At 36.3% G+C, this 18,489-nt stretch overlaps 1 protein-coding gene across 1 annotated transcript; it reads right to left on the reverse strand.

The window, feature by feature from the left end:
• On the reverse strand, nucleotides 1-11,100 carry LOC113047506 (mucin-2-like). Its single transcript, XM_026208895.1, has 13 exons — nucleotides 10,977-11,100; nucleotides 5,790-7,682; nucleotides 5,605-5,706; nucleotides 5,289-5,395; nucleotides 4,890-4,948; nucleotides 4,662-4,807; nucleotides 3,752-3,886; nucleotides 3,418-3,460; nucleotides 3,088-3,125; nucleotides 2,894-2,990; nucleotides 2,574-2,763; nucleotides 1,398-1,412; nucleotides 1-302 (listed from the first exon to the last, which is right to left on the reverse strand). The coding sequence occupies exons 1-13, from the start codon at nucleotides 11,083-11,085 to the stop codon at nucleotides 180-182; spliced, it is 3,057 nt and encodes a 1,018-aa protein (XP_026064680.1). The 5' UTR covers nucleotides 11,086-11,100; the 3' UTR covers nucleotides 1-179.
• Nucleotides 11,101-18,489: the final 7,389 nt, after the last annotated feature.

Here is an 18,489-nt window from a genome sequence, read left to right on the forward strand (position 1 = left end):
TATATATATATATAAACGTATCTCTCAAATGCTGTTTGTGTATGCACTTTGAGTCTGTGATCAGCTGTATGGTTTTGACAGCGTTAACATTCATGAAACATTTTGATCCAAGGCCTTTTTAATAATTCACGGTGCTACTGCACTCTTTTCTTGTCCACTGGCTTTCTCTGCTGTTTTCTTCATCTCTTCTCATCTCCATGTATAAAATAGGGGTTTTCATGACCCACCAGGTAAGAGTAGCGTGTGGGGTTTATGTCCTTAAAGGTCCTCATACCATCTGTTGTGAGGTCAAACGAGCCCGACTGCAGAAGAAATGATAGTTCATTTTAGCCACAAACAGGTAAACACAACCCACAATGCTTCATTCTCTCAGCACATCTCATTTTATAATACCAGCATGCAGGAAAAACACAATAACTAGCTTAAAAATTCATGCAAAGCTTATGATGGCATGCAAACAGGTCAAACCAGAGATCAATATTAAGATCTCATCCCAGACGCGACAGTAATACACCTCTCTTTGTGACAAGATGCCAGTCACAAAGAGAAAAGAGGCAAAATAAAGCAAATAGAGCAAAAATAAAGGAATATTCCTTCTAGGTTAAATACGTAGTTGATGACAAAGGTGTTGTTGGTGGTATGTTCATTATTTTGGTAATGCTAATGCTGCAGAAGGTGCACACTTTAACTTACAGTTGTATTTAACCCAAAATATTCCTTTACATGAAAGAACTTGAAGACCAAGGTCCTTTTAAAGCAAACCAGTTCACTTGGCAGACATATTTCTTATGCAGTTTTCAACCATACAAGCCGTGAAAGATCCAAATTTATGGAAATTAATAACTAATATTAAAGGTTTGGGTCTGTACGATCTTTTTTTTTTTTTTTTTTTTTTTTTTTAAGTATCTTATGCTCACCAAGGCTGCATTTATTTAATACAGTAATAGTAAAAAATATTAAAAGTTTAAAATATTGTTATTTTAAAAAAAGGAATTTATTCCTGTGATGACAGAGCTGACTTTCCAGCTTTCAGTGTCTTCAGTGTCACATGATCTTTTAGAAATCATTCTAATATCCTGATTTGATGCTCAAGAAACATTTTTTTGTATTATCAATATTAAAAAAACAATTGTTCTGCTTATTATAATTTTTTTCAGGATTCTTAGACAAATAGAAAGTTTTTTTTTGAACATTTTAGCTGTCTATTTTAACTGTGAGATGGGACTTTCCTTTCCTACAGCCACCTGTTGAGCATTTCAGTAATGCAACTGACTCTTTTCAGTTTAAGGCGGAACCACAGCTGGTATGTTGTGCATTCATATATGTATCAGTGGACCGTCCCTGCCTTTTACCATCCCTGACGACACACCAGGACACACCAGGAGTCACTGACTTACCTTTCCTCCAATCTTCTATAGTCATAGTGTTTGGAGTGAGGAGAAAGCAAGCCCATATACGGGACACCACATACACAACACAACAACCATTAATATGTGCACAGACACACACACACAAAGAGGTTTGTTTACTAGATAACCATCACAAAACTTGTACATCCATTATAATTAAATTCTGATTTCATAAATTAAAGTTATGAAATATACTCAGGGATAGTCCAGTTTCCCAAGTACTATGTTATACGGTTAGCATTCAGCTAACCACAAATGCAATTGTTTCACTAATGCAATAGACCCTCTTTATATGTGCCATTGTTAGGAATACATTTTCTCATAATGGGCTTCAATTATTCAGCCAAGAAATACGTAGAAGAAAGTTAGCATAATCCAATCTTTGTATCAATCAGGAGTATGTCATTGGAGTTCAGCTGGGCAGGCAGAGTAAAGATTTGCAAATGGACAAGGGTTTGATTGAACAGATATTGAGATATATTTGTCACGTGGCTGATTCTATGATTGGTGTTAGAATCACAGGGCACATGCAGGTTAATAGAAGAATTTCAACTTACAGTGGGGTCATTTCTTAAAATTAAAAAAAAAAGAAAATAAGTATAATTCATAATATAAAGTAAGCAATATAAAATAATATTGTGAATATAATTTTACACTACTGTAAAAGTTTGGGGCCTGTAAAAATGGTTTAATGTTTTTTGAAAGACATCACGTATGCTTACCAAGGCTGCATATTTTATTAAAATACACAGTAAAAAATGTGAAATATCATTACAATTTAAAATAAATGCTTTTTTTTTTTAGAATATATATTACATTTTTATTATACATTTTTCCCTGTGATGGCCAAGCTGAATTTTCAGTCAAATGATCTAATATGTAGGTTTTCTCAAGAAACATTTCTTATTATCAATGTTGAAAACAATATAATTATTATTAATATTTCTTTATTTATTTTTGTGGAAATTTGCCCCCAAATTTTAAACAGTAGTGTATATGCATACTTAAATTTTACAACAGTTATTCTGTAAAAAAATGTCCACACATAAGCTTGTCTTTGAAGCAGTACAAAACCCACTGTAAGTTACAGATAAGTGTAACTGCTTTAAAAGGTTAACTGGTTATTAATTATTTGTGAAGTTTTGACTGAAAGGATGTACTCACCAATCCATTACTGTAGTCTTTCTTTCCTGGCTCTTCAGACATCTCTAGACTGTTGCCAGTGGCATCAATGCTGGAATTAGATGTCAGATTGACACGTGGAATACGGGTGATGCCCTGAGTGGGCCACGCGGCCTGGAACTCCTCAGCAGGGTACGGGCTGTTGAAAAAATTGCTGCTTGACTTCTTATTGCTGTGAAATAAACAATAAACACACAAATTGTTAACAAGTGGGATATGTAGATCCATAAACAAGCATAAAAGTCTCTCGCACAGAGACATTCAAATGCACGTCCTATTCCTGTCGTATCATGAACACTCACCAACGAGTCACACAGATGTAAATGAGAACAGCCAAAATCACAATGAGCAGAATTCCCCCTAACACACACGCCACTACCACTAGAGCCAACAAAGAGGCTACACAGAGAGACAAGGTCATTAGAAACACATATACATACAAAATGATTACTTTAATGGTTAAGAATCAAGAAATAATGTAATAATAATATCTTACAGTCATCACAGTTGAATCCAGAATAGCCAAATGGACATCTGTTAAAAAAAAATTAATAAGGGCATGAACATTACACTTATCTGCACTTCTGCAGTTATATGACTGTTGTAATATTGCCTTGACACAAGGGGGCAGTAGTTTCTATTAAAATACACTGATCATTGAATAGAGCAGCTAAGTTTGTGACAAGGAAGCAATCAAGTATTTCTGAACATTCATGTTTGAGTTGAGTTGTATGACTGTGGTTCCAATAAATGGAACAGATAAGTTACTCAAAGACTTTGTTTTACTAAAATGATAGTGTGAACAAAGAAATTAAATAGTTCTCACCGAACACAGGTGTTGTTCTCCGCTTTGTAGCCACTAGGGCAAACTGTGAAAATAATTAGTAAATAGTAAATAGACAGAATCATAGAAAGATGGTAGAGCAGACAGAAAAAAAAAAAAACATGAACTAAACTATGTATTGTCTCAGATGTGTGTGATTCCTATACCTGCCAATATTTGCAGAATCAAAGAAATCTACCAGTCAAAAAACATCTCTCACCTTGAAACTGTATCAATTATTGATTTATGTTTTATTTCTTAATTGTTTTCATTCTTCACGGTGGTCACAGATGATTATGATATGCACACACAAACACACGTGGTAGTACACACTCACCTGTGCAGCTTCTGGGCTGGTAAGAGCTAGATACATGGCCAGCTTTGCAGGTACATATAGGTGTCCCATCGTTGGCCGTACACGATGTAGTGTTAGTATCACAAGGAGGAGGATTTTGGTCACACAAATTGGTTGCTATAAAGAAAGAGACAGTAAGTAGTTGTTTAGATAGATGCATGACGGAAAGTGTTTATTTAATGTCCTTTACGTTTCAATTATGTTTAATTTTAAATGGTCCTGCAATGTATTTCTAAATACTTACTCTAAATATTAAAGCATTTAGCAATTATAATGCATGTCGCTTTTTATGACTTATTTAATATGAAGTCATAAAAGCTCCATGCATTATAATTGCAAACAATTGTGCATAATATTTAAACATTTAATAAAATTGTTTAGCAGTGAGCTAGTTGTAGATGGTAGCATAGTTAGTGGTGATATCAGTATCTTGAAAGAATTTAACGTAGAAAACTCCAGTATATTTCTGTGATTCAGAAACATCTATTATATGATCTAGAACAAAACATGGCCAGAGTCATGGCTAAACATCTCTAAACACCCCATACTTGGCACTGTATTGTATTCTTATTTGAGGAACAATATTTAGCAGTTTAATACAGCAAGAGAAGTTGCTTTATCAATTTTTGTGGAACTGAACAAAGTACTGTACTTCATGCTCTTAAGGTAATTTGTTGCCTAAACAGGAATTGATGTTTTAAATGTTTGTCAAGTAAAGTACATGTAAATAAAGAATGATTTAATATGAAAATAGTTGTATATAATTATGTGAGAGCAGCATATTTGTGGAACTAGTATAATGTATTGTATTATTTTCTATGTGGGCATTAATGCACCTGTTTCACTGTTTTCAAATCACAGCTTATATAATAGATTTTTTCAAGTCACTCACCTTTGTATTGGGCATTAGCAAGAATGCCACAGTTTGTTGTCTCACAACCACTTATAGCATCATTCATGGCAGATGTAACCATTGCCTGTGTGACTGGAGAATTGGGCTCAAAAAAACTGTGTACTGTGGCCACTACACTGCCAGGCCTGTAAGTGTTTACATAGAGATGAGTATTCAGCAAATATGATACAAATGTGTAAGAGAGAAGTGTTTCAAAGGGTCACTTACGTCAACGTAGTTACTGTGCTGCTAATGTAGTTTGACTGGTTACGCAGAGCTTCATTTACCTATTTGCGAAAAGGAAGAAAGAGTAATGATTACGGCTCAAGGCAATATAACGCAATCATTTTAATTTTACTCTGAATATAACTATAATATGATCAGTTCTATTTGAAACTCAAATGATAAATGCAGTTATAATGCAGTTTTTTTAAATTCTAAATAAGAATGTTTCATATGGTATGTTGCATATTTCGTACACTAAATAATGACATTTACTTTATATTTATTTAAATAAAAGCATTTCTATATTGCCAACTGCACATGGTTCCAGTAAATGAAAATAAATATTTAGAAGTGAAATGTTAAAGTTAATAGACCAGATTGTAATGTAAGTTTGTGACCTACCACAACAACGATCTCTTTAGCAATTTTCTGAAATTCAGGTGATTGTGGATTGTTCATAGCCTCTACAAAAGTGCGGTTCACCCGCAGTGCACTAGGGAAGGTTTTAGCTGGAAATAAACACAGGGTGTGAGGAGAGAGAGTGGGGGTGTTAAAGTGTTTACACAATATTTTTTTACTACAAGGATTCTTCCTAATAATCACTGTAATCATATGATTTATATAACAATTAAATATAGAAGGATTTTTTTTGTAATGACCCATGGTCCAGTCTAAGAAAGAGGATAATTTGCCAAGAGGCTAGGCATCAGATACGTACTTTCCACACAGGCGTTATTTAAAGGAATAGTTCCTGTCACACACTGACAGATGGATTTCACACAGACACTGAGTGGTGGGCAGGTCACTGTAGGACAGGTAGCTAAAAGAAAAAAGATGTAAACTCCTCATTACTCAGAATTACTTTGCAATATACAGTCACACAACACGTTAATTCAAACACACCTGGTGTGGTTGCAGTGTTAGTTGGGTTAGTAGTAGAAACAGTGGGTCGAGTCGTTGAGTTGGTTATGGATGGTCTAGTAGCATTTCCTGGTGTAGACTGAGTTGGTTGGGTAGCATTCCCTGTTGTAGTATTTCCTGTTGTAGCTATGGGTGGTGTTGTAGCATTTACTGTTGCGTTGCTCCCTGGTGTAGTTAGAGGTGGTGTAGTAGCATTTACTGGTGTTGTTGGAGGTGCTGCTGTAGCATTTACCGGTGTAGTTAGGGGTGGTGCAGTAACATTTACTGTTGTAGTTAGTTGTGGTGTGGTAGCATTTACTGTTGTAGTTAGTTGTGGTGCAGAAGCATTTACTGGTGTTGTTGGAGGTGCTGCTGTAGCATTTACCGGTGTAGTTAGGGGTGGTGCAGTAACATTTACTGTTGTAGTTAGTTGTGGTGTGGTAGCATTTACTGTTGTAGTTAGTTGTGGTGCAGTAGCATTTACTGTTGTAGTTAGGGGTGGTGCAGTAACAGTTACTGTTGTAGTTAGTTGTGGTGCAGTAGCATTTACTGTTGTAGTTAGTTGTGGTGCAGTAGCATTTACTGTTGTAGTTAGTTGTGGTGCAGTAGCATTTACTGTTGTAGTTAGGGGTGGTGCAGTAGCATTTACTGTTGTAGTTAGGGGTGGTGCAGTAGCATTTAATGTTGTAGTTAGTTGTGATGCAGTAGCATTTACTGTTGTAGTTAGGGGTGGTGCAGTAGCATTTACTGTTGCAGTTAGTTGTGATGCAGTAGCATTTACTGTTGTAGTTAGGGGTGGTGCAGTAGCATTTACTGTTGTAGTTAGTTGTGGTGCAGAAGCATTTACTGGTGTTGTTGGAGGTGCTGCTGTAGCATTAACTGGTGTAGTTAGGGGTGGTGCAGTAACATTTACTGTTGTAGTTAGTTGTGGTGCAGTAGCATTTACTGTTGTAGTTAGTTGTGGTGCAGTAGCATTTACTGTTGTAGTTAGTTGTGGTGCAGTAGCATTTACTGTTGTAGTTAGGGGTGGTGCAGTAGCATTTACTGTTGCAGTTAGTTGTGGTGCAGTAGCATTTACTGTTGTAGTTAGTTGTGGTGCAGTAGCATTTACTGTTGTAGTTAGTTGTGGTGCAGTAGCATTTACTGTTGTAGTTAGTTGTGGTGCAGTAGCATTTACTGTTGTAGTTAGGGGTGGTGCAGTAGCATTTACTGTTGCAGTTAGTTGTGGTGCAGTAGCATTTACTGTTGTAGTTAGTTGTGGTGCAGTAGCATTTACTGTTGTAGTTAGTTGTGGTGCAGTAGCATTTACTGTTGTAGTTAGTTGTGGTGCAGGAGCATTTACTGTTGTAGTTAGGGGTGGTGCAGTAGCATTTGGTGTAGTTATGTTTGAAATATCTGTGGTTAAGCGTGGAGTAGTTGCAATGTTTGCTGTTGTAACATTACCTGTTGTAGTCTGTGTTGTAACTGTTACATAGCTTGTTGTTGTAATTGGTGAAGCTGTGCTGTTGCTTGGTGTGCTAATGGGAGGAGTAGTGTCATTAGCTTTTGTAGTTTGGGGTGGGGTTGTGCTGTTGCCTGGCTCAGGTAAAGGAGTAGTTGTGGCATTGCCTGGTGAAGTTACAGGATGGTCTGTAGCATTCTCCAGTGTAGGTACAACTGGACTTGTGGAGTTGGCCACTGCTGTTGTTACAGGTGCAGTTGAAACTGTGGCATTTCCTGGTGTACTCACTGATGAACTGGTAGCCTTTTCTGGTGCAACTGTAGACGAGCCTGTCACATTGCCTTGAGTAGATAAAGGTGGAGATGTGCTATTACCAGCATGCGTCGACAGCGGTGGGGTGGTGGCATTGTTTGTGAATGGTGCAGTTGTATTCTCAGATGGAATGCTTGTTACTGCTGTTGATGACCACAAACACATAATCAGAAACAGAAAAAAGATCATTGCATGAAGATTTCAAAAGCAGCATAAAATGGCAAATCTGAACATGTGTAATGCAGCCATTCACAATTGTTTTTGTGTCAGTCTGGTACACTTAACAAAAGAAGTGCACAATGGATTTTATTTTTTTGGCGGCGGGGGGTGGGGGGGTAATGGGGTTTAGGGTTGGGTTAGTGGGCTTGGTCAGTCTGACTGAGAGTTAAAACAATATACCCCTCCATCACCTTACAAGGTAACAAGTCTTCCATTTATACTCCAAAGTCAGAATTCAGACTTCCTAGTTGGAACTTTTAACTGCAGCACACTCCCCAAGTCAATGTTTCAACTCTGAGTATTCGCAACAACCTCAAATTCAGAATGCTAAATAGCTGTTCGATGCATCAACAGTAACTGAAACTAAAGTAATACATTGGTTCTTATCACTTAAAGTGAAGTGACCAATACTTAGAATTTGTGCTCTGCATTTAAACCATCCAAGTGCACATACACCAAGAGCAGTGGGCAGCCATGTTGCAGCAGCACCCAGGGATTCAGAGCTCAAGGGTCATGGTATTTAGGGTGGAAGAGAGTGCTTGGTATTCACTCCCCACCTACAATCCCTGCCGGACCTGAGATTTGAAGCCACAACCTTTGGGTTATAAGTTTGTCTCTCTAACCATTAGGCCACGACTGCCCATTAAGACTTCTGTTAGTCTTAAGAAACACAGTGGTGCACACAGTGCTATCCAATCAGCTAACTGTGGATATGATACTTCGGTAACTATATCATGCATTGTTATGTATTTTATAAACTGTTATTGATACCAATGGATGCAGTCATCTTGATTTTCTGACTTTTTAACTGGAATATGGTCGTCTCAGACATTGTTCCCAGCTAAGATAAAAGTGCAAATAGCTCGCCTTGTTGACCAAAAACAAGCAGAAAAATATTTTAATGTAAAGTTGGCAACAACAAAGCTCCAAAGGTATCAAAAATGTATTGTTTAAAAACTATCGCATAGCAGGCAGGCTATCGCATGACATTTCGAGCAGGCAGGCTCTTCATCAGACAAATGAACAACACTGATTTACCAATCTTTATAGGCCAACCTCCAAGTAATTAAATGTCACATAACCGTATAATATTATCATAATAATATCACAACAATGACATACATCACAAACGTTATGCGATAGTTTTTAAAGGGGGGGGTGAAATGCTATTTCATGCATACTGAGTTTTTTACACTGTTAAAGATTTGGATTCCCATGCTATACATGGACAAAGTTTCAAAAATTAAGTTGTACGTTTGAAGGAGTATTTCTGTTCCAAAAATACTCCTTCCGGTTTGTCACAAGTTTCGTAAAGTTTTTTTCGAGTATGGCTCTGTGTGACGTTAGATGGAGCGGAATTTCCTTATATGGGTGCTAAGGGCACTTCTGCCTGAAGAGCGCGCGCTCCCGTATAGCAGAGCACTGAGAGGCTGAGCATAGACATTCACTGATCAGAGCGAGAGCGTCGCGAAAAGTCACAAAAGAAGCGTGTTTTTGGTTGCCAGGGCAAGACAACCCTGCACAGATTACCAAAAGAGAAACAGCATTAAGGGACCAGTGGATGGAATTTATTTTTACAGAGCATCAATGGAGTTGTGCAAGTGTTTGTGTTTGTTCCCTGCATTTCGAAGATGCTTGTTTTACAAACAAGGCCCAGTTTGACGCCGGATTTGCACATCGTTTATTTCTTAAGGATAATGCAGTCCCAACGAAAAAGGGTCACGATCGTGTGTTGGAACCGCATGCGGTGAGTAAAACTGCTTAAAATATCTCTGTGTTGTTAACTTAGCTATCGGCCCGTAAGCACATCAAGTAAACAACATGCGATGTTGTCATCAAACTGCACGAGTAAAACTGCTTCAAATATCTTTGTTGTTAACTTAGCTATCGGTGCGTAAGCACATCAAGTAAACAACATGCGATGTTGTCATCAAACTGCACTTTCCACATGTACAGCTTAAAAAAAAAAAAAAAAAAAAAGACGACAAAGTGGAACTTAGTCATTTTCCAAAACCGCTAAGCAAATATATAAAGTTTCAGTACATAACACATAGAGACGTCGTTGCTGATGCTGCTCTTGTTAAATTTCAGCCTCTGGATCAGATTCTGGATCATAAATATACGCTGAATCTGACTGTTAGCTATGGTTTGTTTTGGTTGGTTTTGTTCTCACGGTGTCACAGCTTCCAAACGCTCTCAACGCAAAAGCCTACTAGCGTTCGTGATTCTTTAGCTCCGCCCACACGTCACGCCTCCAGCCGGTCGTGTTTTTCCAGGAAAAATCGGTACAGACTATCTTTCTCTTATGAATATAATAAAACTAAAGACTTTTTGGAGTTATGAAGGATGCAGTACTACTCCATAGGTACTCAAGATTAACAGGATATTGAGTGAAAACGAGCATTTCACCCCCCCTTTAAACAATACATTTTTGATACCCTTGGAGCTTTGGTGTTGCCGACTTTACATTTAAATATTTGTTCAGTATTGGTAAAGTAGGCAGTAAAGAGTGTGTCAAAAAAAATTTATGCAGTCAATCCAAGTTAAAATCCACCTTTTTTACCGAACTCTTTCTTCTCCTGTTTTTCCCATCACATATCAGATCGGAAATGTTTATTGGAAAAATTGGAAATATTTGAAAAGTGGAAAATAGAATCCATTGCTATTTGCACTGTGTAAGTATTGCATTTGTGCTAAGTGCAAATAGCCTCTGACCGTAATTATATATAGCTGTAGGTAGTAGCTGCTCCTCTAAAATGCTTAAAGCCCATCCTCACTTTATTAAACACACAAAAGACAATAAAACAACAAGAGAAAGGATTTGGTTCTTATATAAGCAATGGTGTACACTGAACAATGAAGAGGGGTTCTGGTTCTGTTATCAGAAGAATATGCAATGCTTGGGTGGCAATCGAGGACAGAATGACTGAACTTTGAATGACTTGAATGAGAAAATGAAAGAATGTTTTACAAAATTGTTTTCACTTATAAGAAAGATCAAATATATTATGAGGAAACAGTTCTGCTTCACGGAACATCTGAAGCAACAGCATATTAACACAAATAATTTATTGAAGAAGCTGAGGTTTTTGTATGCGTTACTCTATATAATAATGTCTTATATGATAACTTAATCTGTAACAGAGGATTTGGAATTAAATATTCTAATGACTGAACTAACTGGTGTTTTGTGTTGTATGCAGTGAATGTGCTCTTACCAACAGTAGCAGTAGAGGAAGCACTGATCGGGCTGTCTGTCGAATTATTGGATGAATCTGTGCTCACAGTGGATGTGCCTATTACAGCTGTGTAGACACAGAGATACATATGTACAACAAATACATACAATCTTGGAACACAAGTTTCAATCTTCATTCATTTCTTGTCTGTTACATGTAATCCAATCAGCCACACCCAGTTTCTAATTAAGCAATAACGTACTATTCACTGTGAAACACAGCAACTACACAAGTAAATTCATACATTTCCAAGAAAAAAACTGTCATACAGAGTGACTGTCATCTGCAGTTATATGCTGCTTGTCTTATTACTTAGCAACCACACACACAAAAAACAATAGATTAACAAGAAAAAAAGTGAATTTCAGAACACACAGATATAGATGTCATGATTCTAATATTACTTTATTATTATTTGCTTTTTAAATTAGATTTTTTAAATTAAATTTTTAAATCCAAACACTGAAAAAAAAGAAAGATGGATAAATTAAGAACTCTTCTGCTATTTGCATAACTGTCCAATTACTTATTAACTATTTTCCACACAACTACACACTCACACATTAAACACTCACACCATATTGAGAGACCTTTGTAAAAGGTAAATCCGGTTTAATGGATCACTTTAGATGGATAATACATAGCAGTGCATGGGCCATGTCTCAAGAGAACCGCGTTTTAAGCAAATGATGTTCACATTTCCTGTGGATTGAAGGCCGTATTGCTGGTAAAGATCAACAGACTTAGAGGCACAATATATATATATATATGATTCTATATATATATATATATATCTATATATATATATATAGATATATATATATATATATATATATATATATATATATCTATATATATATAGATATATATATAGATATATATATTATGTAAAGTATAAAACAGATATATACAGCTAAAAATACCCTATAATCCCACATTTTTGTATTAAACATGACATTAATACAACATCTTGTGTGTTTTCCCAAGGGCAGTGCATGACTTAGAGTGATTAGCCTACTTGCTAATCCTTTCCAGACACAAAGGAGATGAGTGGGTTAAGTATGGTCCAGTTCTAGCTCAAACCAGCACTAGAAAACTAAGTCTGAATGAGAAATGAGGCTGTCTGGGTCAAAGAGCACAAAAGACTTCACTTCTGACCAGAGCAGAGCAGAGGTCAGGTCAGATGTGATCTTACTGGAATGTACCAAGTTAATTGAACTGACTAAAAACATATGATCTCTTATATGAAGGTAATAGTGGCCTGGACAGCAATGATTCATGAGCAATGAGTTTTTATTTCTAAGTTAAATTTTATATATTAACTTAACTATAGTTTTAAATCTAGTTAGCTATTGGTCAAATACTAATTGAAGTCAATGGAAAAGGAAAGTCATACATTTTTATTTAAGAATACAAAGACAACAACAGGACTATCAATACATAGTGTCATTTTGTTCTTCAACACTAGTTGTAACTTCAAATTTATCTACAAAAAGGTAGACTGGTCTAATTTGAATGGAATTACACCTTGTCTACTGCTAATTGGTCAAACTAGCTCTTAAGACAACGTCTTTACATTATGCAACTCGCTCATTGAGCATTCTAAAAAATTCCAAATAAGAGGTGGCACTAAGGGTCAACAACTTTAAGGTCAGTTAATTAGTTATTAGTTAACTTAATACAGACTCCTAGCCTGATGAGTGCACTCACATGATACATCTGTAAAGGTTAACCGAGAAGTCAACCACTCGCTCACATTCTTTCAGGTTACTTCTGATCTGTTACCAGAGTAGCTGATGTCTCAACACTCTGTCCTCTATCTAGAAAGACCTCTATTTCTCAACCAGTGTGTGTCTGTGGCAGGTATAAAATGACCTTGGAGCGTGTCTCACTCCCTCTCACACACAAACACACCCACTAGGTTTGTGAACTATGTTCCAATAAGCTTAAGTGCAAAATCTGTTCTTTACTGTGTTGTACCTGTCTTTGCTATATATGTAGCAACGTTACATAAAGCCAATGATATGTTTTTAGACAGAACATACACAGTAGACAGTGTAAGAAAGACAAAATAAGATGGGTTGTGTGTGTGTGAGGGAGAGTTAAATGTGGGGGTTGACAGGCAGATCTGAGATGCCCTGAGGCTGGGATCTTCTGCAGTCGTGGCTCTCTGCTTCAAAGCAGCAAGTTTGACACCAGGCGGCAGGAAAACCTAACAACTGTGAACTGCTTTCACCTCCACCTCCCACCTCCCACAGACAAACACACACACCCACACTCACTATCATCCTGGCTCTCTAAAACACACGCAACCTTCTCATTCTCATAACCCAACACAAAGACCATGTCAGGCTTTCTCTGACACACACTGATTGCCCTTTCACTCAGTTTAATTATTTCCTCCATTCATGCCGCGGCTCAATTAAAAACTTTTGTTAAATAAGAAAATAGGCTTTGTTCGAGTCAATAGCCAAAGATGAGTTTCGGTTATCGGACAAGCTGTTAAATATACATTAATTTTGTAAAATTATGTTTCCTTGTATGCATTTGCTGATTGAGCCAGATATTCTGTTGCTCCGCAGCTACAGATAAAGCAGGCAATCAATGTATTTGAATATACAGAATCATAGTTTAACAACCATGGAACGGGAACTGTTGTTTACACCCCTTTTTTACAGCAAGGGTGTGAATAGAACAGTACGTCAGTCTCCACACAATGTTATCTGATGTTTTCACATATTTTTTAGAACCAATGTTTTCCCAGACACATTTTTACTTTGCATGCCGTTTAATGGGGTGGGGGTGGGATACATTGTGCCACTTTTCACTTAAAGATAAAATAAACTAAGTTACAATTCTGCCATCATTCGTTTTAGTTACCAATGACTTCATTTTGTATTGACAAAAAAAATAAAAGATGAGTGATTTTTCTAAATATATTTCTGTGTTCCACAGAGGGAATAAAGTCATAATGGTGAGTAAAAGATGACACAATTTTCATTTTTGGATGAACTATGTCTCTAAGTTGTCCTCTAAAAATGAGGAAATTAGATGCTAAAATGCATATACTTCAATGTTTAACAATGGAATAAAAAGGCTTCTAAAAGAGGGTCATGAAAATGTACCATTAAAAACGTCATCTAGTGACACAACTTTCCTAAGATTGCCCCATGAAATGAATCATGGGGCAATACAATTAACTCGCTATTAAACAATTTCAGGGATTGCCATTATGTAGTGAATCAAGTTTTGGATTTTATTTTATTTAAAATGTATGAATTAAGGTAGTAGCATTTGTTCACCCAAAAAGCATCTGGCACAATTTATCCCACAAATAATGTTCCCCTTCTAATAATTTATTACTTTATTACATCCAGAAGATTAACATGCTTTTGTGGTTTGTAATTGTTGCCATAAACCCATTTGTTTAATATATATGACCAGTTTACAGTTCCATAGAGAAGAAGACACATTCACAATCTGCCTATTTTAATAAAAGCAGATGTAAGAGGTCACCAAAAATTGCATGAGTTCAGTATTTACCTAACAATCCTCCCTAACATTGTTACATACTCAGCCTTGACATTATTGTTCCACTATCTTATCTTCCGTTTCTCTCTCTACTGGCACAGACATACTCTCCCATACTACGTCTGTTCCTCCTTCACATGGCTTTATCTCATTTAGAGCTACGTGACCTCTGTTTAGAGTTCCTGGTGCTCTAAAACTACTTCACAATATAAAGATTTTGTGATTTTAAAACAAAAGTGCTTCATGAAACAAGTGAATATTTAACTGCAGACAGTGTTAACTAAATAATAACAATTATTATTAAATAAATGATACATTACTGACTTGTGTGAGAGAGCCATGAGTTAAATTAAAATAACAATTAACATCATCACAATTAATATTACTATTTAATGAACACTGCTAACCTTAAGTTAGGACCATGCAATAATCATATTGATGTACTTTTAATTTGGACCAGCAGCAACACCCTAGAAACCACGCAGCAACATGCTAACAACCCCACCATGCTAACAAACCAAGGAAGCATTATAAACTTCAGAGCAACATCTTGGCATCCATTCACAACACATTAACACTGTAGTGGGATTTTTTCATATGCACAAAGCACTCAAATCTTCTTTAGTATCTAGTTATAAGTAGCACTTAAGCTACATGCCTTGTTTTAAATATTAACTTCCTCTCTCTTAAGGTTCCTTAACCACACTTCCTCTTCCTGTCTAAAACGAATGTTGATTTTGCCATTAGTACACACAACAAGCAATTATAATGCCATATACTCTCCCTTATTCTCTCTCACAAAGGCTTACAAAGCTCCAAATGGCTCTTAGGCAACAGATGGTTCCCTGGAGAAGCACTTCTGGGCTAGTACAAACTAGACAAACTCACACTCAATCATATCCAGTTAGAGCACAGTGAGCCTGTACTGTCCAATTAAACGAGCAGGTTTACAACCTCTCATCTCAAAAACATGAGAAGAAGAGGAGAGGAGAGGAGAGGAGAGGAGAGGAGAGGAGAGGAGAGGAGAGGAGAGGAGAGGAGAAGCAGCCTGATTACAAAAAAAGTTATTACAAAACATTTCTGAAAACAAAAAAATATATTAAAAAAAACTATATATTTGTGTATATAGTTAAAATTTTATTTATCTCCTTGTAATTTTAGTGTAATCTTAATTCATTTACTGTTACTGGTTGTGTTTGAGAGCTTCTTTATCCCAGATTAGCATTACAGCACTTTGCCTGGATTAGAGCTCGCGCTGAAACAAGGGCCTTATTCCACAATCCTCCGTTGTCTCAGCCCACATAGTCAGACCTTCAGATGATCCAATAACATAATTTAACTTATTGCATATCAAAAACATCACATTAAAAATAGCAACAACACCAGCTCTGTTTCTGACAACATACTGAAGTATTCAAGGAGGCAAAAGAATTGAATGACTTTGCTTCAAAAGTTCAATAAACAAGAAGTTTCTATTCAATAGCACTTACATTTTAGACACAATACTGCTAGCTACAATGTTCACAAACAAAACAAAAAAAGTCACAAACAAAGCTAAATCAGAGCAGTTAGCAGCACACTTTAGTGGTCTTTGTTTTGGTAACGAATGATTCTGTTTTTTAATGACTCTTCATACCTTATACCTGTTCCTAATTTACCACTTAAATGGTATACATTAGAGCCATCTATCACTGTTTTCCATGTTCCTGGAGTAAGTATATGTGAACTGTATGTTTACACTGCTTTGTAAGATGGAAGTGTTTTATATGGCATGCGTTAGGCCAGTCAACATCCCAATTACATCACTCGTTGTTCCTATTGTGCTAACCCTACTCTGAAGTAGAAGCTAATTTAGTCTCCCATACAGGCTACCACAAATGCCAAAAAGCAGGTATTTACGCTAATAGGAACTATTCTGCTGCGATAGTTCCTATAAGTACTTTAAAAGTGCATATTACTAACTAATTTGTACATTGTGGTACATATAAGGAGCTTTTAAAAGAGTACTGCCTCAGTAATAGTTATGAACTTTTTTTTTCTAAGAACATATGGTCACTTGCTTTTCCATAAATGAATTGGTATTTGTGAACGAATCAGGTGAGTGAATGATTCAAATGATTACTCAAAAGAACAGTCACTTTTTATATGTAGGTTACTTTTAATCCCATATTTTATATATTCTCTCTCTCTCTCTCTCTCAACAGACAGGTTTGTCATTTCTCTCACACATGACATCTTTCCATCTATTTGTCATGTTCTCTTACCCTTGCTTTCTGTCCTTGACAGGTCCACCAGTGGGACACAGCTGGACTTGGTGCCAGACATAAAGACAGGGACATACCCACAGGCTATTTTTTTACTGCACTCATGGAACTTCACACACACACACACACACACACACACACACACACACACACACACACACGCCACACACACACACACACACACACACACACACACACACACATGCACCACAGTAGGACTTACTTTATTAGAAACACAAACATGCCCTGAAGGAAGAGGTGTGACATACTGTGGTGCCATATATATGCCAAGTTTATTACAGTATGTATCTAACTAGGGACTTATGGAGTAAATGTATCAGTTTGTGATCAGTGAATGTAAAGTAAGGCTGCAAGAACACAATCAGAGCTGCAACACACAAGCACAAATTCTGGAATTAACAAAGGAAATTTTGATATCTATGGCAACTGCTAAAACTAGAGGATGTGAAGTAGCCGATCCCAAGAGTGCTCACTCACACCCAAGTGTGTGGCGGTGAGATGAACATCGGAGAGTCTCAAAGTCATGCTACAGTGACTCACCACAGACTAACCCTCACACCAAACAAAATGCAACAACTTTGTAGCACTGAAACTCAAATTTAGGTTTGATTAAGTGTCAAAAAGGGCTCAATTAACAAAAAGAACTAAAAGATCCAATAAGAACCAATAAGAACATTGAGTTACAAACAATAAATTAACTTTCTTTTTCTTCTTTTTCTTTTTTTCAGACAGTTGATTGTGGAGAATAATAATCCAAGAATAAATGAATTTGCATTATTACTATTAATTATTAATTTAATTTTACATCATTTTGAGACCTACAATTTTGTGAATCATTAAGTTAGTTATTCAAAATGTTTTCCATTGACCACAACTGTGAGCAATGACATTTGCATGTGATCATGATATATATTGATTTGGATATTTGGAGATATAAAAAAAAAACTATATATATATATATATATATATATATATATATATATATATATATATATAATATATATATATATATATAACAGATATTTTTAAAGAGATTTTACAGAGGGAAAAACTGATATGTATAAGACTATTTAAACTAGCCATAATAAAAAGTTCACATGAAATCAATCAAGTGCTCTTCTATATATATATATATATATAATTAATTATGCTTACTTTCATTGCTCAGCAACTAGTTTTAGAGCCTTAAAAGTACATTTGAGGACAAATGTTAGCGATGAGTTATTTCCTATAATGTGTAAAAATGCTGTCTAGGTAGTCAGCTTAGTATCGTGGAGCAACCCTTACTTCATTCCGTTTAAAATCCGGAAAGTCAAAGTTCCGTGGGTCCGTTCCACGGGTCATTTATATGTGCCTCACGTTTTGTTTGGTGTTGCCAGGCGAAAGTTTTGTATCTCACAAACACTTCTAAACACCAGGCGAGCAATAATATAAAACTACAATGTAGTTGTGGAGTTTCAACACACGAGACTGTCCATGGTCCTTAAAACATAACAAGGTCACGGCACAAATCAGATCGTTACCCGATGGTTAATCTACAAAATATGATGTATTTTCAAATGCAGACTACTTGTGTATATCTATAGGAATAAACCCATCAGCACACACAAAAAACACTCAGATTGCAGGCTTACCTGAGTTGAGATTGCTATTAATAGGAATAGTCGACCCGTCAG

Source organism: Carassius auratus, chromosome 28 (assembly GCF_003368295.1).
Source record: "Carassius auratus strain Wakin chromosome 28, ASM336829v1, whole genome shotgun sequence".
Lineage (NCBI taxonomy): Eukaryota > Metazoa > Chordata > Actinopteri > Cypriniformes > Cyprinidae > Carassius > Carassius auratus.

Coding starts and splice junctions, on each gene's coding strand:
- LOC113047506 (XM_026208895.1), bottom strand. CDS start 11,085: ATGTATCTCTGTGTCTACACAGCTGTAATAGGCACATCCACTGTGAGC. Junction 5,396..5,604: donor AAATAACGCCTGTGTGGAAA/GTACGTATCTGA, acceptor GTTTATTTCCAG/CTAAAACCTTCCCTAGTGCA. Junction 2,764..2,893: donor TACATCTGTGTGACTCGTTG/GTGAGTGTTCAT, acceptor TTTATTTCACAG/CAATAAGAAGTCAAGCAGCA.